The 26,540-nt window shown below is 40.4% G+C and overlaps 3 protein-coding genes across 3 annotated transcripts; 1 reads left to right on the forward strand and 2 right to left on the reverse strand.

Moving 5' to 3' along the window:
- Positions 1–49: 49 nt before the first annotated feature.
- On the forward strand, positions 50–10,819 carry brd8b (bromodomain containing 8b). The gene is made up of 19 exons (XM_030765073.1): positions 50–80; positions 646–742; positions 1,204–1,273; positions 1,654–1,703; positions 2,093–2,215; positions 2,435–2,515; positions 3,265–3,329; positions 3,645–3,787; positions 4,157–4,348; positions 4,774–4,900; positions 5,219–5,389; positions 5,703–5,881; positions 6,070–6,535; positions 6,672–6,709; positions 6,845–7,047; positions 7,245–7,337; positions 7,430–7,498; positions 7,699–7,981; positions 10,243–10,819. The coding sequence occupies exons 1-19, from the start codon at positions 62–64 to the stop codon at positions 10,300–10,302; spliced, it is 2,529 nt and encodes an 842-aa protein (XP_030620933.1). The 5' UTR covers positions 50–61; the 3' UTR covers positions 10,303–10,819.
- A 747-nt stretch (positions 10,820–11,566) lies between these two features.
- LOC115806130 (DNA damage-inducible transcript 4-like protein) lies at positions 11,567–12,489 on the reverse strand. The gene is made up of 2 exons (XM_030766871.1): positions 12,333–12,489; positions 11,567–12,018 (listed from the first exon to the last, which is right to left on the reverse strand). The coding sequence occupies exons 1-2, from the start codon at positions 12,487–12,489 to the stop codon at positions 11,570–11,572; spliced, it is 606 nt and encodes a 201-aa protein (XP_030622731.1). The 3' UTR covers positions 11,567–11,569.
- Positions 12,490–17,703: 5,214 nt separating this feature from the next.
- sting1 (stimulator of interferon response cGAMP interactor 1) lies at positions 17,704–25,727 on the reverse strand. The gene is made up of 7 exons (XM_030766756.1): positions 25,642–25,727; positions 23,236–23,477; positions 22,408–22,585; positions 20,433–20,541; positions 19,437–19,666; positions 18,203–18,389; positions 17,704–18,002 (listed from the first exon to the last, which is right to left on the reverse strand). The coding sequence occupies exons 2-7, from the start codon at positions 23,472–23,474 to the stop codon at positions 17,704–17,706; spliced, it is 1,242 nt and encodes a 413-aa protein (XP_030622616.1). The 5' UTR covers positions 23,475–23,477; positions 25,642–25,727.
- Positions 25,728–26,540: the final 813 nt, after the last annotated feature.

Here is a 26,540-nt window from a genome sequence, read left to right on the forward strand (position 1 = left end):
ACATTAAAACAGTCCGGCGGAAGGCAGAAAATGAACCGTGTGGCCTGATTGTAACAACAAAATGTCGACTGGAGTCGGAAGTAAGTAACGTTTTGTGCGTTGTTGTTTTTATCACTGCAGTTGGAAACAAATGAACTCGAAAGATCGACGCCATAATTTTTTATTGATCATTCTTGCTCACTTTCTGTTGAGAATGTTGAGTAGGGAAAGAGAGAACAAGTCGGTTAGTCCGGTAACTTAGCTTCCAGCTAACAATAGCGTTGGCCAAATCTAGATCCTTCCAAAGCCCAAATCAAATTCAACGAATGTTTTTGGCTCCTTGAAAGAACATGAGTAATTCTTGTTATGTTTAATCCTCTGTTCACTGGTATTAACTTACTGTTATCTGGTATCGGTATACAGTAATTGCATTTTCGCCTAATTACGTCCCAGACATAATGCTAGCTCATTTTAACCTAACCTGGCTAGCTAGATTTAGTTCTCACAGCTGTAGACACAAAGAGTCTGTGGGCAAAGGCTTGTGTTTTAATTTGGCGAGCCTTAATTTTATGTTCCATTCTGCTCCAGTCAAACCTCTGCGTTTTCTTTTATAAATAAGAGTAGCAAACAAAAGGTAATGTCCTTAATTTTAATGTTTCTCTATAGAGCATAAGATGACGTCCCTCGGACCGACAGAGCCGTGGTCGGTCCGGGAGAAACTGTGCCTTGCGTCTTCTGTCATGAGAAGTGGAGACCAAAACTGGTATGCCAAAATTACTAACAATGCTATTTCTGCTTATTGTACCGTACTTACCCGGTACATTTTTTTAAATACGCGGGGCTACATTAACTGTAACAAACCATCGAGAGAAGTTGCAGTCTTTTAAAGTTTGTTTACACTGATCTTTCGTGAAGATAGTACTTTTTGGATTGACAGTTAATACAGTGACAGCAACTGGTTTTCAGTTGGATCAAAAATCATCCTTACTCATTTCGATAGTTAGAAAGAAAACTGACGTATTTTGTTAGGACTTGATAAGCATATTGTGAAGCTGTTTTGCTTCTGAAATGAAGTAAGGATATGTTTGATCACGGACATAACTGATATGTTATCACTGGTTACCGTGGTGATAGCACACTTCATTGTTATTGTCTGTATACACTTTTCTTGCCAAAGCACTGTTATTCAATGTAATTCATGATCCCTCCTCTGTCTGTCTCTAGGGTGTCTGTCAGCAGAGCAATCAAACCATTTTCTGAGCCTGGACGACCCCCGGACTGGTTTTCACAGAAAGTATGTGGAAACAATTTGAAGATATTATGTTAGTATTGTGAAAATGTGCATCACAGTGAGAAATATGTAATGTGTCTCTGCAGACTGCATTTGACCAGAGTCTTAGTGACCTCTCTTTGTTTGATACCTTTTCCCCAGCGTTGACCAGAGTCTTAGTGACCTCTGTTTGTTTGATACCTTTTCCCCAGTATTGACCAGAGTCTTAGTGACCTCTGTTTGATACCTTTTCCCCAGTGTTGACCAGAGTCTTAGTGACCTCTCTTTGTTTGATATCTTTTCCCCAGCATTGACCAGAGTCATAGTGACCTCTGTTTGATACCTTTTCCCCAGTGTTGACCAGAGTCTTAGTGACCTCTCTTTGTTTGATATCTTTTCCCCAGCATTGCGCCTCCCAGTACTCTGAGCTACTTGAGACCACAGAAGCTCCAAAGTGAGTATCAGAGTCAGACCCATTTAACACATCATGAACATATGTCAAATGAGCTAGGTTGTCGTTGATCCATTTACATTATTTATTTGACTGTCATTAATATCTTGGACAGGCATACAATGTTGCAAAATTGATTTAACATTCATGTATTTTGTAACTGACTTGAAAGCATGGCCAGTCAGAACTCGCTGCTACTGTCAGTGACAAAACCCCTGTATTTATGAAGACTCTTCTGTAGATGCTCTTGAGTTTGACGTAGAGGTGGAACAAAAGGTAGAGGTTAAGATGGCATGTCTTTATTTGGATAAAAATAACTAACAACTTAAACAGCGAAAGCGAGAGGTATCTGGTGTGACGAGTGCGTTTAAAGTTTCTGTACACACACGTAGGCGGAAGCGTGGAGAGAAAGGGGAGGTGGTGGAGACCATAGAGGATGTGATCGTGCGCAGACTTACGGCAGAGAGGATTGAGGAGCTGAAGAGGCTCCTCAAAGAGACACAGGAGAAGTACAGGTAAACTTCCAGACTTTTCCTATACAATCCTATCAGCCAATGATAGGGAGGCATGTGAATCCGTTATCCAACCTGGGTCTCATCTGGGTTGACCATGTCATTTGGTTTGTAATAAGGGTTATGATATAGTGCTCATTATTTCAAGCATATTCTTTTGAAGTCTGGCCACTGATTTGAACTGATTGATTTATTGACTATGGTCATTTTTGCAAACATTAGGAAGCTGAAGAAAGAGGTGGATTTGATCCAGGCGGGACATATGGACTCTAAACTGGAGGAGCTTTGGGGAGAAATTGAGCAGTAAGAGATTTATATACGTGTCTGTTTTACTGGCTCATTCACCTCTCTAACTCAATGTGTACATCTGTTTTTCTCTCTCTGACATGTTTTTCCACTTAATCCATCCATCCTATTGCCTTTATAGCTCCCCTCTTCTGTCTTTTTGGCTCTCTTGCCTTATTAAAGTGACATACTGCGGTTGTAATTTAAAATGTTCTGTTTAATACACTGTTTGACAGTGTAAAGGTGCATCCTGCCTTTGGGATTAAAAGTTTGAATCCCAGCTGTGCCCCACTCGCTGATTATGACTCGAGGGGATGCACTTGGCCGTGTTCACTCAGAACATTGTACTGGCCAGGGGTGTTCTCCTTCTCAGTACTCATTGGTTGTCAGTGGTGGTCCTAGGCCTGTTTAGATATGGGGAGAGAGAACTGAACAATGATCCTCCATGTGTACTTCATTACATAAGAAACCAACATAACTCGTTTATGCTGGTTTTGCATGTCTGTCAGAGGAAGCATGTGAGAGCCTCACTCACCTCTGCTGCAGTGACTGCCTGTCAGAGAGGACACCTGTGAGATTAAGGGCACTTCTCATTCCCAGTTAAGAAAAGAAGAGGGAACATTGAATTGAGAATGTTTGGTTATGGGTCGATAGTGTTTTGGTCCTTTTGAGCGGTCAGTTCAGTAGAGTAATTCTGTTTGCGTTGTGTATATGTGGTGTAAACGTGTGTTTTCACAGTAGGAGTTTTGTGTGTGTACCCTTTGCAGAAAGAAGAAACAGGAGGATGAGGAGGCGGAGCAAAAGAGGAAAGCCACAGAAGCAGCCTATCAGGGTAGGAGCTTCAGAGCCATCTCAGCATATTCAAACCTAAACTAAACACTTGGCTTTTCTGAAGACGCTGTGTCTGTTTTCATTGAATTGTTGAAGTTTAGCATCGTTGAAGTATAATTTAAAGCTTATGCCAATACAGTTGTCAGTTGGATAGTCATATTACTTTTGATAGGTTATAAGATAAGTCATTTTCCGGCTTAAATCTAGTTAGATTTTGGTTAAATTGAAAAGACAATTTATGAAGTCAGTCATACTGACGCATCTGATTACTTTTTATTAGTCCAACTTTAAAGCTCTGATTATTTTCTGTCTTCAGCTCGCCAGGCTGCCAAAAACACACCAAAGAGGCTGCCCAGCGTCACCGTGCGCTCCCCACTGGGAGCCAGCTCTCCAGGCATTGAGGTCACCCTCCCAGATACTCCACAGCCTATGGCAGACGAGCCCTGCACCAGCCCTATGGTAAGGAAAAAGTCTCTTTATCGGCAGCGACTAAAACTGCATCTTTTTCTGACTGTTCAGATTTTTATCCTCTGTGGTACCAGGTTAAAAATATTCAAGCTTTGCGCAGTGTTTTTTTGACATGTATAGTGCTTTTTTTTTAACAAAGCAGATAGTCACCAAGCAGCCCTCCAGAATAGAGGGTACACTGGCAAACATGGAGGTTTAGATTAGGACAGTAATCTGGCGTGGGCACTGGCTTGGTTGCAGCGTGGACACTGGCCCTACCTGGTATTAGTTGCTGATGAAATAGTCAGATATGTTGCATGCGTAATCAATAATTCTGTTTCCCCTTCCTTTTCTCCCGCCCGGGCTCTGTTGTCTTTTAAGGCTCAGGGTGTAGCAGCCTTTGTGTCTGCCACAGAGGCTCCTGGGCCTGGTCCTAAAGAGGGAAGCCTGGGGACTCTGGTAGATGACTCCCCACAGAAGAAGCTCCTTATTCAGAAGGCTACCCCACCACCATCCCCTCTGCTCTCGGAGCTTCTGAAAAAAGGCAGCCTGATATCGGCCAGCCCCAGACTGGTGAGGAGGAGAATGGAGATCATGATCACCAGTTACACCAAAGAGCCACTGTGCTACTGACCTAATCTTCAGTTTAGCAATTGTATACAAGTGGTCATTCATTCAGTGGAGCAATTATATCCCCCGCTGCCTAGACCACTGACCGTCAAAGTCATTGATCATCTCTGAGACTCAGTGTACCACTGACAAAATACTGATCAAAGCATTTATAGCTTGTGGCTTTGCAGATGGAATGATTTTATGTAGGAACAGCCTAAAATTTCTAACTGAAATCCACCACATCGCTACTTTATTTTAATATGTACGTCCTAATCTTTTTTTTTTGTTTTCTATTAGGAAGTTCAGATTGTTTTTTTTACAGGGTTTTGTCGTTGTTGTTGTTGATGAAGTTATTTGGGCCGAGCTGATTGATGCTGTGTTAACAGGTTGTTGAGGGAGAGGTTGCTACAGCCCTCAGTAACGGCTCTCACAGCGTTGAAGTTACCACCACAACAACCACCGCTGCCACCGTCACTGCTGCACCTGTTCCTACCAGTCAAGAGATAGCAGCAGGTAACCATGACAACGCATGCACACAAACACATTAATCACCTCTGGACTGTTGGTCTCATGATAGATTTAGGTAGATCTGATTGATTATGACGTGTGGTAGTTCTTTGTCTTTCAGTTGTATCTGTTGTCAGTGTTTTTGCAGACTGTTGCTTTCTTATGCTGTGTGTCTGTAGCAAAGTCTTGTCAATTTAGGTACATTGTCCCAGCAGTAGAACTATGTTTGGTGTACGTTAGTAATGCTTTAGTAGCTAAACATCATGTGTAGTGTGTGCTTAGTGCGATCTGTGTTTGTGTACGTGTTGTGTGTTCTCGCGTCAGATGCGCCAACATTATCCCGCCTACTGGAGTCAACACCTTCGGCTCAGTTTCCCACCACTGCAGAGCCCCCCTCCACCCCTTCAGCCACCACTGCAGAGCCCCCCTCCACCCCTTCAGCCACCACTGTAGTAGCCCCCCCTGCTCCGGACCACCAAGCTTTAACCAGCGCAGGTCTCTCTGTCTCTATTTGATTTTCAAAATACATACATATCTGTCTCGTTTCTCTCAGTCAGTGAATGTATCTCTCCATTGTTCTTTATCTCACGCTTCTTAGTGCTCTGTTTCTTTATGTGTGCATGTTGGTAGCTGATGTAATAGATAATGTCAGTTTGTTGCTGAAGTATTCCACATGTTGCCTGAGCAGTTCTGTTTGAAAATCCACACAAATGTTAACTGTTGACCCCTGAGATTTACACTGTGGCTGTGTAGCTGAACAGGGGATAACTTTGTCTGTGTGTGTGTGTGTGTGTGTGTCTGTGTACAGGAGCAGTAGTAACAACAGAAGGCTCAAGGACGGAGGGTGTGATAGGGGTGCCCACTCCTTCACAAGCAGAGGGGAAAGAGGGAGAGCTTGTGGAGGAGGACCTGGTGGCTGTATCTTACATGGGAGATGAGCTGGACTTGGATACAGTGGGGGACATCATTGCCATCATAGAGGAGAAGGTACACACACCAACTACACCATACACCGCACTGTGCGGCAGTACCACATGGGGAGTAGTGCATCATAGTTTATGACACAGTTTATGACAATTTTGTGAAACATCCAGATTTTTTTAAGTTTGTCCAGAACCAGTTTCCCTATTACTTACCCCCACCCCTCTCTTTCTCTCTTTCTCTTTCTGTCTCAGGTGGATGACCCTGTGGATGCTCTGGATGCCGCAGCAGTAGAGGCTGCTCTGTCCCTGTGTGAGGAAGCAGTAGCCGGAGGCCACAGTCTGTCGGGCCCCTGGGAGTCTCAGACGTTTAAGTCAGTGGAACAGCAGGAGCAGGAACCCCAGGAGAGCACAGTCACAGCGACCGCGCAGGGGCCTGAATCCGCAGCCGTAGAGAGGGAGATGGAGGTTCTGGTTGAGGACGCGGCCGAGGGGGAGAGTCAGGAACCGACAGAACCTGACCCTGCTCCCACTCCTGGACCTGATGAAGGGGTAGCTCAAGAATCAGAACCAAAAACAGAAACACAGGGACTAACAGAAGGAGAAGAAGAAAGAGAAGGAGTGGTTGAGGAAGCAAAAATGGAGAACAGAACGCCCAGTCCGTCTGTCAAGTGTGAGAGTGAAGAATGGACACAGCCTGAACCAGAAACACCCTGTTTAGGTCAGTGTGATTCTCAGTTACTGAGAAGACGTAATTCAGTTATTTCATAACGGATGGTGGGTGACACGCGTGGTTTCATGTATCCCATGTTCCACACACAACCTCACCTTTATTGGGTTTTTGGTGTTTTTCACAGATTCAGAAGACAGCTCTGGATCAGGAAAAGACTCTAAGGTACTGTCACTCAAAGTCATAGCTGCAAAACAAGTTGAGCCAAAGTTTATGTAGGAATATGGAAAAATAAGATTCAGGGTTTTTTTTTTTTTTTTTTTTTTTTTACATACAAACATTTGATTTCTCTCCCTGTAGGAGGTAAAGGATGAGGATGGAGGAAGTGAGGTGGACGGTGATGAAGGGATGGAGCTGAAGGAGTGTGGAGATGGGGATGGAGAGGGGCCGTATCTGTCTGAGGTGGATCCTCCTGCCAGTGAGAGTGAAGATGGCTATGGCACCAATTCCCAGCGCTACACTACAGCGGACTCCACCGCCAGCAGCCCTGCCTCCTCCCAGTTGTGAGTAACACACTGCTCTGTATGTGTGTGTGTAATTACAAAATGTGAAACTCTTTTTGACAGTCTCCTCTAGAGCAGGTGTGTGTGTGTGTGTGTGTGTGTGTGGGGAAGATGTGAACGGGTATGATGTGATTGTCACTGTGCCTCTCTCTCTGTCTCTGTCTTACTCTTCTCTTATCCCATTTCCTCTCACTCAGCTCTATGTGCAGTGAGGATCAGGAGGCTTTGCAGGCCCAGAAGATCTGGAAGAAAGCCATCATGCTCGTGTGGCGGGCAGCAGCCAATCACAGGTGGGTTTTGAATGTTCTGCCTTGACGCGAACCAATCACAGGAATGTTTCTGCTCAGTGAGAGCGTATTTGATACAGAATGATTTGTTGCAGGTATGCAAGTGTGTTTCTACAACCTGTATCCGACGACATCGCCCCTGGTTACCACAGCATTGTGCACAGGTATTTGTTGTTTATAAAGTTTCAGTTGTCTCTTTATATTCATTGAATTTTTCATTAAGGTCATTCGTAATTGGTTCATGTCTTCAGTCTTTCAATTCTAAATAATCGTTTGGTCATTTGGAATGCTTCTTGCCACTCATTTTGATCTATCTCCTCCCCATGATGTCCACTCAACTTTGATCAAAAACTCCGCCCATCAGGCCAATGGACCTATCAGCCATTAAGAAGAACATTGAGTCTGGTCAGATCCGAACCACAGCGGAGTTCCAGCGTGACATCATGCTGATGTTTCAGAACGCGGTGATGTATAACAGCTCGGATCACGACGTGTATCACATGGCTCTGGAGATGCAGCGGGATGTTCTGGAACAGATCCAGCAGTTCCTGGCCACTCAGCTCATCATGCAGACGTCAGAGTCCGGCATCAGCGCCAAGAGCCTGCGTGGCCGAGAGAACAACCGCAAGCAGGACTCGAACGAGAAGGTTTGTGTTAGAGAGAGAGGGAGAGAAACACACACACATATATCCACCCAAAGCCCATTATTAACGTGGAGAACCACATGCTTAGGGAGCTGTTGAAAAGAAGGCACTAATGAGATATGCTTCACATAACAACTAACAAACACATACACACACACACACACACAAATACTTAGAAGAGTGTTTAAAATCCAAAGACACAGTGTGGTGAAATAAAAGAAACATACATATACACATATAGAACAATCAACAAGATTGCAGCTGAGACGTAGAGATAAATATAACTTATTTTATCTTATGTAGTACTGTTCAGTATCTACCCATACAGTTTTGGTCTCACTCTCTCTCTCTTTCTCAGACACATACACACACACACACACACACACACACACACACAAAACACATAACTAAATAATAATGTTTTTCATTGTTGAATTGTTACAGATGAGCAGAATGCCTATGAGTCTGTCTGTAAATGACTCTGTCAGTGATTGTATTGCTGGCTGTTTAAAGTTGCATGGGTTGCACACAACGCCTCAGTGTTTCATACTTTTGCTTCGACGGATCATTTCAATGCCGTTCAAACGTGCGTCAGCCGTTATCTTTATTGGTCTGTGGAACGCAGATACACACCTGTATTTACTGGAAGTTTTGTGTTCATTCTCATTGCCTGGCCTGCCTCATTAAGTTTTCTTTCTCCAGTCAAGTTCTTGTATCTGCATGTCTCTCTGTCATGGTGGATTGTGGTGTATTCAGCAGTGCTGCGGCTCCTAGAGAGAGCATTGTGTGAGTTTTGGTAGCGTATTGATACTGAAGAGGGGGGATAGAGCTGTGTTTAACTGGAACTACAGTAACAGTAACAGAACTACAGGAACTTCTTTTCCATGATTATCATCTAAGTTCTCATTTCTGAAGTACTGCAGTCAGAAGAGAAATGCACCCATATGTACTCACTGCATTTCTCCTCCAGCCCTTCTATGTAACATACATATGCAACACCAGACCAGTGGGCAAACTGCTTCTTCATTTGTAGACCTTTGGTCCTACATGTTCACGCTCAAGGATATTAATTTTTTGGGTAATATTTTGAACATTTTCCATGTAATGAAAAGAGATCCCACAACAGAAAAAAAAAGTGTAGTATTTTTAAGACACGTCAACATTTCAAGACCAAGTGTTGCTTATCGGTTTAACACGTTGCATTAAGATAGTACACACTGAAGTGAATGAACTCCGTCTGTAACATTCTCTCCAGCCCTCACTCTGAAAGACCAGATCACACCACATCACATCACATAACATCACATCAGAGCACGTCCTACCACACTGAATCACGCCAGATTACAGTAGATCACACCAGATTACATCAGTGACTCCTCACCGTCATCCCTCTAGTCTCAATCCCTGTATGTGTCTCCCGTGTGTGCATGTTGCTTTCTTCCTTTCTTCACATCACTGTTTGTCTGATGTCTCCTAATACATTAGTATTGTGTGTGTGTGTATGCGTATGCGTATGCGTGTGTGTGTTCACTCGTTCGGTGACATGTGTTTATGTGGCCTTAACCCTGCTCTATGTGTGTGACTCTCACATCGATGCCTCAGCTCTGTGTTTGTGTCTGTCTTTTGTGTGTGTGTGTGTGTGTGTGTGTAGGACTTTTTTTTTTTTTTTCTCACTGTAATGTTTGTCCTCCTACAGGACAGTGTTCCAATGGCTTCTCCTGCTTTCCTTCTCTCTCTCTTTGTAAGTATCCAGGCTGAAGCTAACAGTGCATAGAGCCTCTCCCTCTGTCCCTTCTGATCTCTCCCCAAAAAATCTGGGACACACACACACACACACACACACATACACACGCACATTCTGACACAAACAACGCTTTCCCCATGTTTGCGCACGTGGCACTCCAGAGATGAGCAAATGGTATATAGGATATGTCCCAGGTCTGAGTGTACCTAAGAGCTGAACATGCATGGGTAATTGTACGTGGATGTGTTTTTGTGCCCCTTTTTACTGTGTGGTGTAATTCTGATGCCTTTGTTTCTCTTTGTCCTGATGTAGTTGTATTGAACAGGTCTGGTTTGCTGATGAAAGAGTTTGGCATGTGGACTTTGATGTGTTTGGGTCAGAGTTTTGTCTTCTCACTCCCTGTGCCCTCTTCAGGGTGGATTTAAAGTAGCCTTACAGTATGCATGGCCTGATGTGTGAGAGTAAACCATCATCTGTCACGTTCAAAGGCTCCATGGTTCCCTTTCTTTTGCTGTTCTAGGATGGAGGCACCAGGGGGCGCAGGAGTGCCATTGAGGCTGATCTCAAGATGAAGAAGTAGCTGATCCGCGAGGTCCACACTACACACACACTGGAACTTGGAGACTCATGGAGTTGGTCAAAGTGACTTGATCATTTCATTTCTGGAGTTAATTTCAATCTGACTTCTTCATTTCAGGGACTTTCATCTGCAGCACCTGTTTTAAGGAATGTAGTATCATGGCCACAAAATCAAATGAAGAGGATCGTTATACACAGTCTGAATGTTAAATGTATATGCTTTAGAACCATGAGTTACAGAACTGCAGTTCTCAAGAGTTACATTAGTATAAGCTGTCAGACATCATCTTGACTAGCTTTAACGCTGTTCCTTACTGGAAAAGGATGGAAACTGTAGCCTCTCGTTATTGCGGTTTTGTACCTCACGGTCAGGATAAAGGCCTGCTGTATAATATTTTCTTTTGCCATCTACAAAGAGAAGCTGCAACTTACTATAGTGTCCATGTGTCCGGCAATATGTTAACATGGAAAGTGGAGAGTGGTTTTGTACAGGAAATGTTTGTGTACAGATAGTGTTTTTTTAATGTAAAAGGATGTGTTCAGTTGTGAAATAGTTCAATAAAGTTTGAGAGAAAAAAAGAGGAAAATTTGCTGATAATTTTGTGCAGGAAATATTTATTCCACATTTTCCTTCATAGTTTTTAAATAAAACACATACAGATAATAAATACAAAAAAAAACACAGTTGGCTGAAGGCAAGGCCAGCTTGTCTTAACCGTTTTTGTTCTCCATTTAAGATTTCCAGTAGTGTTTACATAAATGTCTCACTCAGTCACCATTAAATAACTCTACCACAACCATTTACCATGTGTTTTACAATATCCCTGATTTATACAATCAGAGAAACAATGAGGTAAAACAAGTAAACCAGCAAAAGTAAGCAATATTGCTGTAGTGGGTTGCTTTCTATGCCCATCTAACATGGTAACATTACCAAAAACAATATTTCCCATCTCAAAATACTCGGAGACCACCTTTAACGGACTAAATTATAAATACATAAACCAACTCCAAAGATATAAAATATAAATATTCCTCTGTGATGCTTAAAGCAAGGCAGTTCTTCAGCGCTACTCGTTTCTCAAATACACGAGCCACAGAACCATACTACAGTGTACATAACACATTCAGAAGAAGCTCAAATCGGTAGTCTTTGTATTAATTAAACTGACGGAATGTTGCAAAGCGTTAAGAGATTCCCCCTTTAAACATATTCCGTGCCTCAATCAAGATAAGAACTGTTCACCATAAGCTATATTCATTCACCTTCAGTAGAACTCGTGTATTGTTGGGCTGGCGGAAGAATACAGCTTTCTCTTGATGAGTCGGTATTCAGATCGCAACCTTAACTCTTTATCGCTGCCGAATAAATGTTGAAGTGAAGGCCAGGACTCCAGTTGTGTTTTAAGGATTACAGAAAGCTCAAAGGTTGGTGTGACACTTTGATCTGGTGTTACAATGCCTAATTTCTGCAGCTTGCCATCAGTGTCCAAGAACACATTGATTAGAGCGCCTCGTATCCCACAAGGTTCATCAACTGCGGCTCGTAGAATATCACCGGCAACTCGCGCAATCATGTGCCGCGGGAGAAGCAGCTGATGGCATCGCAGAGTCGTCTTCTTAGCTTCCGCCAGGCATTTCTCAATTCGCTTGGTCAAACTGGACAGAAGACTTGCCTCTTCAAACTCGTCCTCCATACAACACTCTGACCCGAGACCTGAGAAAGGAGGCAGAAATCCGAACGATTAATCATGTCCAAAGTTGCAGCAGTTCAGAGGATTAGATAAAAAAGAAAACGGACGTATCGGCAGTCTAGAACTTAGTCACGATATGTTTGTCAGCTGATATGAGACGTCTGATAAGATAAGCACATTGAAACGATGATCTAACTGAAACTAGCTGTAGCACTATCTACGAGTTCAGTAATAGGGATAGGACCGTATCTCTTTCACGAAATAAAGCTGAACAAATTACGACCACAAAGTTCAAAATGTAGCTTAAGTTATCAAGATGAGAGAAAAAACAGCTTACTTGAGGAGCTCATAGTTTTTCTGAGTCTTCCACCATTTTCAAAATGTTTGCCATATTTTATGTGATGGACAAACTTTCTCAGCATTTCCACTAAGTTATCCTCTTCCGATGAGGCCGGCATTCTGTGCCCGAAAACCAAAGCTTGTGTATAAACCATAGCGACGTTCTTTCTAAATTACTCCCCAAGACTTCACACTCCTCGGTCGCGGACAGTTTCGATCTTAGTTCCATGAATGCAAGAGTTTGAAACGCCCGTTGTCTTGCTTCTCCCGGTATATATACAGTACACCGTCTGCAACATTGCATCAGCTGTGCCTAGAGCTTGTAGGACGGCCCACCCGATTACCATAGGAACAGAGGTATTGCGCAATACCTGTGTGAAGTGAAATCAGATGGCGGTAAGTGCCATCACCGATGTGTTGCGTTTCAGTTTTCGGTTATCAGTAATCTGGATTCTAGAACATTTAGACAAGAAAAAAGTTTAAATGTTGCTTTTATTATTAGATATTACATGCGCACTATAATTTTAAGTTTTGGTGTTTGTGCAAGGAGCAGTGCACTGACATCTCTCCTCTGCTGATTTCAGTAGAGTTGAGCAGTAACAGGGTTTTTGTCAGGGTTTTGTCGAAGTAGTGGGACCTTTAGGTTATAGTACAAAAGTGTGTATACACAACAATTGTACCACACTGTTTGATGTGAATTATATTATAAACTGATCTTAGTCTTCATAGTGCAGACTGAACACAACAGTGAGTCATTTTGTGCTGGTATGGTTGGCTAAAGCTCGTGACTACCTGTAACTCAGCACGTCGTCTAGACAGACTGAGCCAGGCAGAGGTGAGAGAGAATGACCAATCAGTGTTGACTCAGGAAAACATTGCCCAATATACTTGTCTATTCCTATTCTTTCAGCCTCTGGATACACTACTGGCTTTGTCTCCAGGCTCTTAAACCCTGCCCGATTCTTACCTGAGTCATATTTCTGGAAATTTTTCAGAAGTGATTTACCTTTGTACCGCTGTGTTTATTAACTACACCAGTGCTGAGCAAAGCCGTGACGTTGAATCGCATGACATACCATTGAGGAAGTGGCAAAGTGGTTCTCTAGAATTACCTTGGGAAATTACAGAATGACAAGGAAGAGGTTTTCCTTGGCCTGTGCTGCTTCTACTTGTAGACGGAAACTTAGGCAACTGGTCATTCAGCTTACTTAGTCTGGTTTTCTTCTCACAGGAATAGAGATAGAGACACTAAATGTTTTGTTATTACTGTAAGCATGCTGGTCATAAAAATGTCAAAGTATGACATTTATACTGATCTTAAATGGTTGTTTTTGGAGGAGTAGTGATGGAGAGGTGTTTACTCCCATTCTTTGTTGACTTTAATCATGAGTTTGATCAACCTTGTGAGAGTCCATCCATCACTGTCAATTCAATAAACCTGACAGACATGTTTGAACAGTCAGCTGTTTGGCATATGACTACATATTTTTGAGAGTCACGAGAAGATCCTTGTGCTGTGCTCAGAGCCCGTGTTGCATTCCTTGTATATCTCACAGTTTACCTGAAAAGTTAGGCCAAGATATTGATAATAAAAATTAAAATGATTTTTATTTATAGCACCCTTTTCTCATACCCAGACTGCTGAAATCAGAAAAGTCATTTATTTGGTATAGAACTTGTTTACTGATAAATCGGTTATTGCACATTGTTTTAGAATCTCTCTTTTGACAGAACATTTGTTCATATACTTCTTATCGCCACATGCTAAAGGTCGTTCAAATTTCTTTCTTTTTGCTATCCTGGCTGAATCATGTGTCTGGTTTATCAGATGGACTGACATGTTGGTTATCGCCTATATAGGTCATTTGGTGAAATATCTCCAAGGTTTCTCTTCATTTGAATCCAAGCAGTAATTGTCAGTTATATACCTGAAGACATATGTTGTGATATACAAAGAATGCTATGCTTATAATCTCAAAACTAAAAAAAAAAAATGTCACAGTATGAAAGCGAACATTAATAGGACAGCAAGCGTTATTAAAGTTTCAAAAAAAGGAAAAATATACAGATTAGAATGCTTTATTTCAAGTTTTAAAAGTCACAGTAAGGAGGATGCAGGTCAGTTGTTATTAAAATAGCTAATTCTATAACTGGTCAAAGTCTAGAAGATCTTGAAATGATCCGTAAAATGCCAATCAGTACATAATCTAAGACAATATTCCACAACACAATTACCTTTTTAAGTGGAATTTTTTTAAAACAGATCAATAGATATAGATAATATTTAATCAGTCTCCCACCAGCTTTCTTTCAGTTAGTGTTTTTATTATTTCAGCTTAGTAAGAATGACTCAGGAATACTGCAGCCCCAGTGTTCTTTTCTCAACACTGTGTGAATAGTCTCAGCTATTTTGTTTAGATAAAGTCATCTGAAGACATTTTGAATGTCATTGTTTTAGTTAGAATTTCATATGCATGAGAATTCAAAAGACTAAATACTGTAAAACGTTATCAGGTCCATCACCATCAACTGTGCTGAGAAACTGTGAACATCCTGAAGTGTAGCAGCTACCGTCATCTGCTGTTACAATATAGTTCTGATGTAACATGACTAGTTTATTTCTGAATCTTGAAAGTGACTCATGTGTGTCTGCCCAGAACAACTGTCTAGTTCTAACTTTTCTATAACTCACTAGTTATGAGTTTACTGTGTTAACTTCCCCTGCCACAGACTACAAATCCAGAGAAAACCAGTCAAACATGAATTTGGCTGCTGGAATTTTTTATAACCTGATTGTTATATTTGGCACTGTGGAACAGCAAAAAAAAAAATGGATTGTCATTTTCTTTGGAAATCATTGTTAGGAATGAAAAAGTCTTATATATATATATACATATATATATACACTGTGTGTGTGTGTATCATATAAATGTGAAAATACATAATAATTATAAGTAATAGATTACAGTCGGTCCTCCACATTCGCGGGGGTTAGGAGCGCAGGACGCCCGCGAAAGTGGAAACCCGCGAATATCTCAAAGCCCCCCAAACGTTAACTCTTAATAATGTGGCCTATATTTATGGTAGTAAATGATATAATAGATTAATAACACATATAGGCTATTTTATGCATTTATGACTTACTAAACTTTTTTTAGTTTTCTTTATGTTGCACACTTGAATAAAACGATGTCTGAAACAAGTGTGTTGACACGTTTTCTTCGTTTAATCCATAACAGCATAAAAATACACATCACTCCGACATTTTATCCTGCTCTCTACTCTCCAGTTTGAAGTTTACGTTCTTCTACGAGAACTCTCTACTATACATACAAGAACCTCGCTACGACACGCCTCTTCTCTTAAAGGCATAGCAGCAAATTATGTCTAAATGCAACAGCATGAATAATAACGCAAAAAAGTCTGCAACATGCTGGAGGGGACAGAAAAAGTACACTTACACCCATTTAATTATTGATGGCATACTCGCGAATAATCAAATCCACGCAAGTTAAACCCGCGAATGTGGAGGGACGACTGTTTATATAATGACAATCCATTTCATTAACATCATTGTAACTTCATGAACATCACTGTAACGTAGTAGATTTTTGAGGTTATTTTGTATCAGACTATGCAAAATCCAGATGGTCAAGATCATCTCATTTCTGTGGTTTTGATACTGTTCAGAGATCTAATACTTTGTAATTGTGCCATTTACTGTAAGTATTACAGAAAATCACAGTTTAAATTTGTGACCCAATAATATGTATGACCATATATGATACAATTTGTCAGACATCAAGTATTCAAATAAACATTAAATGATCTATTACAGCATAAATTCATTTGAAAAAAAGAGGGATAGAGCCAGTGAAAAGAAGGAAAGCACTATTGTTGTTACATGAAAGCGTAGACAAACTCTAGGTTTTGAAAATTTGACCAGATGGTATGCCCTGCAGCAAAATTTAGGCCTCAGCTTCCCCTAAGAAGCCTGTTATACCTAATTATGGACAAGGCACGTGCATGGAAGGGAAGCGTCACGGGGATATGACTGCTGCTGTGCTCTCTGATATGCTGATATTTTGTTTCAGCAGATCAATGTTCACAGGTGGTTTTGTTCTTAATGTCCAGTAACATTACCAGTTGATTATCACAGGAGAAAATGACTTTACATCCATTCTTTAAGGGCCAACAGAAAAAGTCACTGTTGTACTACACCGCCTGTGAGGATGTATTAGCACAAAAACAAGATTATACACCATACAGGAGATCCTGTGCTGACAAAACATTTGTTTTATTTACACATTTGGTACCAAATAAAATGTTTATTCAGAAATACAAGTGTTTTATAGGGAAATACACCTGAGGTACTGACAAACGCTGAGGTTAGGATTATAATGAGCTGTTTTGTCAAAAAAAAGGTGAGCTCCCTCCATAACAACACCTGCACCTTCCCTTTTCATTATTTATTTATTTCCCATTTTACCAAAATCCCACATATCCTCATGTCCCACAAGGGAATTGAAAAAGCCACTATAACCCACCAACCACAAAGGTATACATGGGACCTCTTTGAGACAGAAATGACCGTGGAGGTAGCTTGTTAGCTGTCCATGCAACATAATATAACAGAAATTCTAACTTTCATGATCTCAGGTTACAGTATAGCCCAGTTAACCCACTGCTGCTCTTCAGATCAACTCAGTGGTGTGCTCACTCGATTAGCCAGTGTGTTGTTTCATAAAAAACAAATCCACTCCATTATGTGGTTATGTGAGAACAGTCAGTGTGCTATGTAGTAGCCTCCCATGCTAAGTTGGGCAGTTGCCTCTGTTCACCCTAAGGCCCTCATATTCAACCTGTATGCCTACTGAATCATTCATCAACTAATAACTCAAAGAAGTAATATCATGTTTTGACTTAACCATGCAGCAGAAAAGATTTCTTTCTGTGTTTAAACTCTTTCTGAGTTTCTTTTCACTTTGAAAACAGTAATAGCCTACATATGGTTTTGACAATGTTTGAGGATATTTTAATTTGGCCAAGTTTATTTTGTTTTGCCAGAGGCAGGAACGGTTAGATAATGGTTGACAAAGAATGTCTTGTGATGGAACATGTCAAATATTGTTTGGAACTGTACAACATGCATAACTATTTTGGTACAATGAAATGACAAGGTGTTCCTACAGTGAGACAGTATGTTCCTGAAGCTAACTCCCTGAACAGAACAAACTTCTCAGAGCTGTAGCAACATGATACAAAAAGCAGTACAATGTGGAGAAGAAATACAAAGGGCTAAGGTTAGGCTAAGGCTAAGACTGTGTGAAGAAAATTTAGAGAGAAGAGTGGGAAAGGTGGAGTTCTGTTTATCTCCTGTAGTTTTGAGGGGAGTGATTGTGATAATCTGTGTTTTCCACAGGCTCAGCTCTCAGGGGTAAAGGCCTGCTGATCATGAGAGTAGGAGGGCTACTGAACTCCTCACTCATGCTATTTGTCATGTTACCATCATCATATGTGTAACCCCCCTTCTCTGGGATTGGTCGGGCACCGTTCTGTTGGATGATTGGCGCCCGCAGGGGAGGGTCTAAGCAGAATTCCCTCTCTTCCTGCTGGAGGTGTTTTAGAATCTCTTTGGAAAGGAAGTGGGGATCCTCTGAATGGTCATCTAAATGAAGAATAAATGCAAGGATTTAAAAAAAACACTTAAGTCTACTTGTGAAAACCAAAAGAAAGTTATCTAAAATCTGGTTCTAATATTCTGATCTCAAAGTCAATGGAATGTGTAAATGTACTGCAGTGAATACAGCTTAATAAAACCAGTGCTATCATTCTTTTTTATATATTAAATGTGAACTGAAGTCTCACCATCTAGAAGAATTAGCCTGTAACTGTTCCGGCATTCTAAGGAACTTTCCAGAATGTCCCGGAGTGTTCTGTAGAAAAGAAGAACTTGCTGTCGCCTCTCCTTCTCACTAAACCCTGCTGAGTTATCCTGAGACATCTGGTATAGGGTCAACAAGGGGGTGGCGTACTCCACCACACAGAGATGAGGCTGGAAATACCCATAGAGATAAGTGAGAACCAGATGTCAGTTCCAGTTCTAGCCACATGGTGGTGCCACATCACTTTTTCAGTGTGGTTCTGTGCTTTACAAGCTAAACTCAAGTTATAGGAGGAGTATTTGGATAAATGACAATAATAGATAAATGATCACCCTGGCATATATCCTAAGGGTGGTTTTTCCTTAATCTGAGGACTGAACCATGCGCCTTTAGATCACAGTGCGGCATTCACTCTCACGTTGTTGCCTTTAGAGCCAGTATATGAATGTGTGGTCCAGCTGTTCAGTTCATTGATTCTTTCAATTTGATAAGTGTCATAAGTCAAACATTAATAAAGATTGCCTCTGAAGTTGTACAGGATGGTTATTCCACTTCAGTTTTTGGAATCTGAGACTTAGTTTAATATCTGTGTGTGTGTGTGTGTGTGTGTGTGTGTGTGTGTGTGTGTGTGTGTGTGTGTGTGTGATGCAGAATTGGGATTGAACTAAACCATAAAATCAATATAATGTATTTGATTAGGTACATTACAGACATTTTACACATTTTATGCATGATTCATTAAACGTGATATAAAACATTTTAATATGCACCAATACGTAATGCAAATGATTCAATTTAAATACTGGAAAGGGGAAGGTTGAGAGAGGTGCTTTTTCTTTGTCTTTATCTCTTTATCTTTTGGAGTGCTTTATCTATCTGCTTTGAATGCAGATTACTACAGCTATCTGCATTCAAAGCAGCCAAAATGTGAACAAACGAAGTACAGTATGTCATATTTTTGGAATTTAAATCTAATTCTGTTTCCTCTGTTGATTTTCAAATTCCAATTCCAATTCAGTCTTTTTCTTTAAAACTATATTTGAATTGTTAATCTGTTAAAGAACTGATAGCAGTCCTTGCCGTATCACCTTCTGTACATTCCAGTGAACATACACATAATGTACACATTAAACAGTACTGCACACAAACAGACTTCACACGGCTTTCCACAGGCATGTCATAACAGAGGTGATGGAGTGCAGTAGGACTTTTCTCACCTCTTTGTTATTGTCTATAACTTTATAGACGCTGTGCTTGTACACACGACTCCTCACCCCTGCTCTGTCCCTCTCCAGCTGGGGAAGGTTTTTGTGGAAGCTGACAAGGTTATCCTCCTCCTCCAGTTTAGCAGACACAGCTGCGTTGAGGGGAAGGAGGATGTAGAGCCTCGGAGATCTGAGGACTTCTCCGGTTAAGTTATAATACTGTTTAACCAGGCCCTCGAGCTCTAGAGCAGCACAATCAGAAAAACGGAAATCAGGCAGGAATTCCTCATTCAGCCATAGCTGTGTATTAGTCCTATTTACACATTCATTAAAACGGAAATCAGGCAGGAATTCGTCATTCAACCCTAGCTGTGTATTAGTCCTATTTATACTTTCATTAAAACCGGAATCAGGCAGGGATTCTTCATTCAGCAATAGCTGTGTATTAGTCCTATTTACACATTCATTAAAACGGGAATCAGGCAGGAATTCCTCATTCAACCATAGCTGTGTATTAGTCCCATTTACACTTTCATTAAAACGGGAATCAGGCAGGGATTCTTCATTCAGCAATAGCTGTGTATTAGTCCTATTTACACATTCATAAAGTTTTTATATCCGTTCCCCCATGGGGATGTAAATTATATTTTCTTCTCTGACTGGTCCCGATCTTTTCTGAATATCATGAGAGCTTTCTCATTGCTATAAGAAAACAGCTAAGGCTGAATGGGTGATAATATGACCAGCTGGATGGTATTATGATAGCGTTGTATCTAGTTGATGTTGTACCCACCATAACAACAGTCTAACTCCTCATCCAGTGTTAAGAAAATAGATCAGTCACACAAGTGAAGAAACAGAAGAGAGAGCAGTGTTCTGTGCTGTGGTATAAACTGGCCTCTGCCAATATTTTTAACAGACTATCTGTTTTCTTTTCTTTTGAGTAGCAGGTGGCAGCACTACACTAGCCAGCACTATCATTAGATGGTTGTGAATAAAGAGATTTACCTGGCAGTACTAATTTGAGGTAGCCCAGATAGAAGGACCAAGCCAACCCATGAGCCACGTTCATCTTCCGCGATTCACAGATTTCTGAGATCTCCACAGGAGACAGATTCTAAGTGAAAAGAATTAAAAAGCTTTAGAATCAAGCTCAGGGAGACCCTGTAGAAACAATGTTAACAAATATCACACACGTCTTGTTCAATTCTGGACAAAATATCTTACAGCTTTCATAGAATAATGGAATTGTTTGCGTATTGGTCGAATGAACGTCAGGACTTCATCGAGCTGACAATCCAAATATCAATCTAAAGAAACTACAGGTGGCGCTGTCTGTACTAGAGGTGTGATGTTGGGCCCTATTGTAGAGTTAGATTTAGATTTAAAATCTCTGTGATCACACACACACACACACACACACATGCACTGTGAGCAGTGAGTAGTAAATTTAACCCCCTGCATTTAACCTATCCTATACACACCATAATGTAAGGCAGCAAAAGGTGTAGTGTGTTGTTCTATGTCACATATTACATAACTATTACATGAAACAATGTACATGATCATTATTTTTGTGAACAGTTATACAGATGTGTCTGTCTGTGTGAGGAGCAGATTTGACTTGTTTAACCAGCTTATTTTTTTTTTTTTTTAATGAGTTCCATTCACGACAATGCAATGACTCAATGTTTTCAGTACAGATTGTTCATCCTGTACAATCTCTATGTATTTACTAAAGTTAATGAGTAATTCTGGAGCATATATGCATGCAGCCTAGGCATCACAGTCACACAGAGAGAATGATGGACTTTGTAGACTTTGAACAAGAAAACTACAACTTGTGATAACCAACAGGTATCACTGCGCATGTTTTTCAAGCTTGCATAACAAATTACATATGCTAGAGCTTGAAAAGATTAACACCTGTACAGACTCTACCTTACACGACTTTAACTGTATAGAATCGTGATAGAAAAATTTACGTCGAGAACACTGAATATTTAGAAATTCAGCTACAAATAAATAGCCCCTCAGTATCATACATTTATGGACAAGATGGATGGTATTTTTACCTAGGGTAATTCTGAGAGTTAATTGGACAGGTTTGAGAGACAGGTGAGTGTGTAGATAGTGCAGTGCATTCTAGTCCATCTGTGTTTCAAAGCAAAAATATTACTCAGGAATAAACTGTATCACATAATATCACACAAATCCCCACAAATATGGAGATGGCATCATTCAAATCTACAACACTCATAATAACAATGTAAGACTTATGATCCCAAAAAGTTATCTCCCTGTCTGTGTTTTTACTTCTTAAAAGCTGTTTTATATAAATGTGCTTATTTTGTCATCAACCATCGTTTTTCAAAAGATAGGTCCCATGTAGTATATTTATAGATATGCTTCTACCAGAACTCAACAAAACTTCTTAAAAGTGACTCAGAAAGAGAAACAGGAGAGAAACTGGTTAAATGACCAAACCACAGAGAGAGAGGGCAAAACAACTGCATAGTTGTGCGTGTGGAGGGATGTGTGTGTGTGTGTGTGTGTGTGTGTGTACATTTGTGCATGTGTGGGTGGGGGGTGGGGGAGTGGGTTTCCCGGGTTCCTAATTATGACATGCACTATTTCCTGACACAGAGAATGGCTGAGGTCAGTACAATCACTTCTTCCAAAGAGAGACTAGTTTGGCTACTTTGAGGTTTCAGTCTCTGTTATTAGATCCTTTTCTTTTATTTCCATTGTTTCTTAGAAAATCATTAGTCAAACACATTCATATGAGAACTCTTGTGGTGGCAATACAGAAATGTTTTCTCTTCAGCTTTCATCAACCTCTCTGTCTTCATATGGACAATGACCCAACCAAAATTTAAATTTAACATGCATTCCCACAAAAAAAAAAGAGGAGAGAGATTGGAGGTAAAAACATCTCATTCCAGTGCTTGTGAAACACCCACTTTAGGACAAGCAGTCTTACCAGGACTCCCAGGCTTTTGAATAGGAGATAGAGTGCAGAGCACAGAGCCACAAGGTTCCACTGTTCTGAGCTGAGAGACCCCTCCCTCACCAGTAACATCAAAACTGCCATACACACTGCAAGCTGGGCGCGACCACCAAAACAGGCTGCAAGCATCCGACTCAGATTACCACCGTACCTGTTAACGATAAGGACACATCAAGGTTTAGGGATCTGGAGAGCTCTTTTGTGCTGTGTATTGTGAAAAGTAAACAAATGAAGGTCACTGCACTGCATAAATAGAATTCACTTTCGTGAACCGTCCCTTTATTAGCTTTACATGAATACCCACCTGCTCACCCACCATACACACAATAGAGCTGTGCGTTAATCCAAAACATTAGCTAATTAAGTTTCTATTATTAATTGGTTAACCTGGCATGGGGTTTATTACTACACACCCTGTACTACTGTTCATAAAGTATTTATTTGACTTTAAATAAAGCTTTAAACAGACGGACTAAACATCAGCCTAGTTGGCTTACAATACAAATAGTAACAGTTTGTCTCTGATTGATTCCCCTCAGTATTCAGTTCAAATCCAAATTTGGCATTCCCCCCTGAGTAGGCGATAGTGAACACACTCCAACTTGTAGCTCTGCTCTGCTTTGATTACTGCCAGAACCACAAAACTTGGCCGTTGGCTGTTTTTTTCTTTAAATACATATTTTAAAAAGTTTATTGAAAACTATTTTTCAGTTAAACATTTGTTGATGAATCAATCTGATTAATAAATCAATCACAACGCACAGACAGAGACACACACACACACACACACACACTTCTCACCGCTGGTGTGAATGAAAGAGCCATTCCTCAATAAAGAGGCACAGTCCGTACACAGTCGGGCCTAGCGTGAGACTGAAGATGCCTAGCACAGCCAAATCCCAGAAGGGTATGGAGCTGGAAGACCTGTCATGAAAAACTACAACAGCCACCAGTATAATGGCGAAAAGAACGACCGAAAGCAGGACGGGCAGCTTTCCCCGGGGACACGGAACAAGCGAAGACTCCCCCATGAGTGGCATCAGCTGAGGAGAAACAGACAATAACACATTTATGGGAAAAACATGTTTCCCAGAGTCACCTGTCGAGACATGTGTTGGCAAACAGTCACAAGAACCTTGTCTGGACTCTCTCTATCTCACAGTGTCTTTTGAACACACGCCCAAGTATGCTGCCTTTAGGGTTCATAAATATTTATGATGTACACTGTAAAAAACATCTGTGAAATTAAAGTGCTGTAATATCAGGACTTATAAAAGACTGCAAATAGAAAAACAATGACGCAGTATTTAAATTTAAGGTGCACTATAGTAAAATACTGAACCAAATACAACTGTTTTTCTTTTTTTATTTTAAAGTAAGAATATGTTGAAAGAATCCTATTTCTTTGTAGAATTTACAGATTACTGTGATTTAAACACACAAAAAACTGTAATACAAAAAACAGTACAATACAGTTAAACTCAAGTCTAAACAGATGCATCACCTGTTTTTTTAAACTCTTAATATTAACATAATTTTACTGTAGGCCTATTTGTACACATTCTTGTCTGTAAAGTGTAACATATGAATTTGTAAAATGTAATACGGTTTCTTTCTCTATAAAAAAATCTACCTGACCAAAACCATTACTTTAACACTGTCATGGTGTAATTTTAGCAATATATCAGTAGGCTCCTCAGGAGTGAAGTTGAGAACCACTGGTCTACACAATGCAAGGTACACCTGCACCTTCCTATTTAAAGGCTGTTGGATTTACTGGTTTAAATTGTCATTTTTTGTAAATTACAACAGTTTTAAACTGTAAAATTTACAGGTTGCTCTGTGAAGTTGCATTTTTAATGTATTATTTACAGAATTATTCTGGCAACCACAGCTGCCAGTTTTTTTTCCATACAAACAACGGATTTTTTTTTTTACAGTGTAGTGGAAAACTTGACCTGCTCCCCTCACTCCCAGTATGGTTTGTGTGTGAAGGTGAAATGCATTGCTACTGAAACGCTGCTGAAATGAGTCTGGTTAAATGAGACCGGTCATATATTTTTACAGTCTTTGTAATTATGATGCGATTTTACACTGAACTCTTTTATCAGGCAACCTGTTTGGGAGGAGTATCACATAGATGACATCATGGAATTACTGCATGCGGTTTCTCAGGGTGCTCTGGATTTACAGGAAGAGCAGTTACTGCAGAGGTGTGCTGTTGGTAATTTGCAAAAGGCAAAATAACTTCACCTGCCAAGTTCTCAGAAAAGCCTGACATATCCACAGCTCAGTTTTAAGATAGAAGAGAGGAATGAAGCTGTTTTGAAATTAAATTTGACATTATTACTTCTGATACCATTATCACAACAAACGCTGGACATGAAGTACTGTGGAATGTCAAAATGAATAGCAGTACTAAAACCAGTAATACAACATTCTTTAGAAAAAATCTTTTAGTTAATCTCTTAGAGCAAATTATTCTGAGAGTTTTTTCCATGTTGTATTGTGATATTGTAATATGTTGTACAGTAGATGGAATACAATAGTTGCAATGTTGGGCTGTCTGTTGTTTTCCATAGAGAATGCAGATAGTCGAGACCAGGGAGTGTTGATGTAATTGCTATAGATGTCAGATATCAGAGTTGGAATTCATTTATTGAAACTGACATGCTAACCATAGCCCAAATAGTTTATGTTCAGTATGTATTTAACTTTGATTTGGACTCTTAAACCACAAGCGTTGTTCATGCTAACCTGCAATTTTGAGCAGCTGGTCTGCAGGTGTGAGAAAAACAGTCCCGCCTAATTCCTCACTACCAGCTGAGCTATTGAAGTCGCACGAGAACACACTAGAGGCTAAAGTACATTCGAAAGGTATTTCTGTATTTTAGCAAAAGTTATCGTAGCTAACGTAATTAACAGGTACTTAAATAGAACTACAGTTTCACTTCTTTGAACAATGCTAAACACTAAGACAAACAGGTTCCAGCTAAAATTTATGTTGTAATATATTGTATGTATATATATATGTATGCATATGTGTGGTTATTTGTCTGTTGTGTAACTCTGTTACATGTTAGCACAGCAATAAGAACAGGATTCAGAATTTCAGCACTGGTTTCATCCAGGACAAAATGATGACAAAATGATTTCAGTAGGATAGAGAGGCATGGAAAGAGAGATGTTAAAGATGGCAAAACTCACCTCTTAGATTGGCTTTTGCTTATGCAAGAGTGGTCTTCCTTCCCCCGTGAAGACAGCAATGTTTCAAATGTAAGCAGGAATAGCCAGTTCTTCTCTTACTCTCTGTTTCTCTCTTTATCTGCCTCTCTTTCTCTATCTCTTTACCTTCTTGCCACTCCCTTCCTTTTTACACTCGTTCACTCTGTCTTTTCTTTATCTGTCTGTTTCAACTTTTCCTAACTCTCTTTCTCTTATACACACACGCAGGGATCTGGCTTTCACTTTCACTTGGAAACACGTCAGACAGTTTCCTTAAGAAGCTGACTTTGGCTGAATCAGTGGGCCGGCCCAGAAGATGGGACTGACTATTGCATGGAATTCTGTTACACACAATGATATGTGTACACAGGACGATGTGAGACCATGTGAACTGTGACCCGACAGCACTATAATTCAAGTGGTAACTTATAGTGCCCTCCAGAATTATTGGCACCCTTGCTAAAGGTGTAAAGGCTTATAAAAAATTCAGTTATTATCTTAATATTATATTGAAAATAGAAAAAATCTTAACTTTATTTGAGGTAAGTTTAGTCTGAGAATAAAGCAAGCATTAATGAAAAAGAAATTTTTAATACAAATTCACTTATGCCACACTTATTGGCACTCCAAGAAATCTGAATGGAAAGTATGATCCCACGAATGTTTACCTAATTTTAAGTTGGCCTAAGTGTTCAGGACATTTTAAGCAGCCATCTATGATTTCCTGTTTCACTGGGGTATGAAAATGAGGTGACACAGGGCCAAAACCCCTTAGTCATCCATCACCAGGGGAAAGATTCAAGACCATTCTGTTGCAATAAGTTTTGACTTGCACAATTCAGGGAACGGATGCAAGAAAACAGCTGCTCGACTTAAAATGC

This window comes from Chanos chanos, chromosome 2 (assembly GCF_902362185.1).
Source record: "Chanos chanos chromosome 2, fChaCha1.1, whole genome shotgun sequence".
Taxonomy (NCBI): Eukaryota; Metazoa; Chordata; class Actinopteri; order Gonorynchiformes; family Chanidae; genus Chanos; species Chanos chanos.

Excerpts from the sequence above, each read along its gene's own strand:
- LOC115806130 (XM_030766871.1), bottom strand. The coding sequence starts at position 12,489 with ATGGTTTATACACAAGCTTTGGTTTTCGGGCACAGAATGCCGGCCTCA. Across the intron at positions 12,019-12,332 it reads AAAAACTATGAGCTCCTCAA|GTCTCGGGTCAGAGTGTTGT; the intron begins GTAAGCTGTTTT and ends CTCCTTTCTCAG.
- brd8b (XM_030765073.1), top strand. Across the intron at positions 2,516-3,264 it reads CTTTGGGGAGAAATTGAGCA|AAAGAAGAAACAGGAGGATG; the intron begins GTAAGAGATTTA and ends TACCCTTTGCAG. Across the intron at positions 5,390-5,702 it reads CCAAGCTTTAACCAGCGCAG|GAGCAGTAGTAACAACAGAA; the intron begins GTCTCTCTGTCT and ends GTCTGTGTACAG.
- sting1 (XM_030766756.1), bottom strand. The coding sequence starts at position 23,474 with ATGCCACTCATGGGGGAGTCTTCGCTTGTTCCGTGTCCCCGGGGAAAG. Across the intron at positions 22,586-23,235 it reads CTCTTTCATTCACACCAGCG|GTACGGTGGTAATCTGAGTC; the intron begins GTGAGAAGTGTG and ends TATCGTTAACAG. Across the intron at positions 18,390-19,436 it reads TTATAGACAATAACAAAGAG|CCTCATCTCTGTGTGGTGGA; the intron begins GTGAGAAAAGTC and ends GGGTATTTCCAG.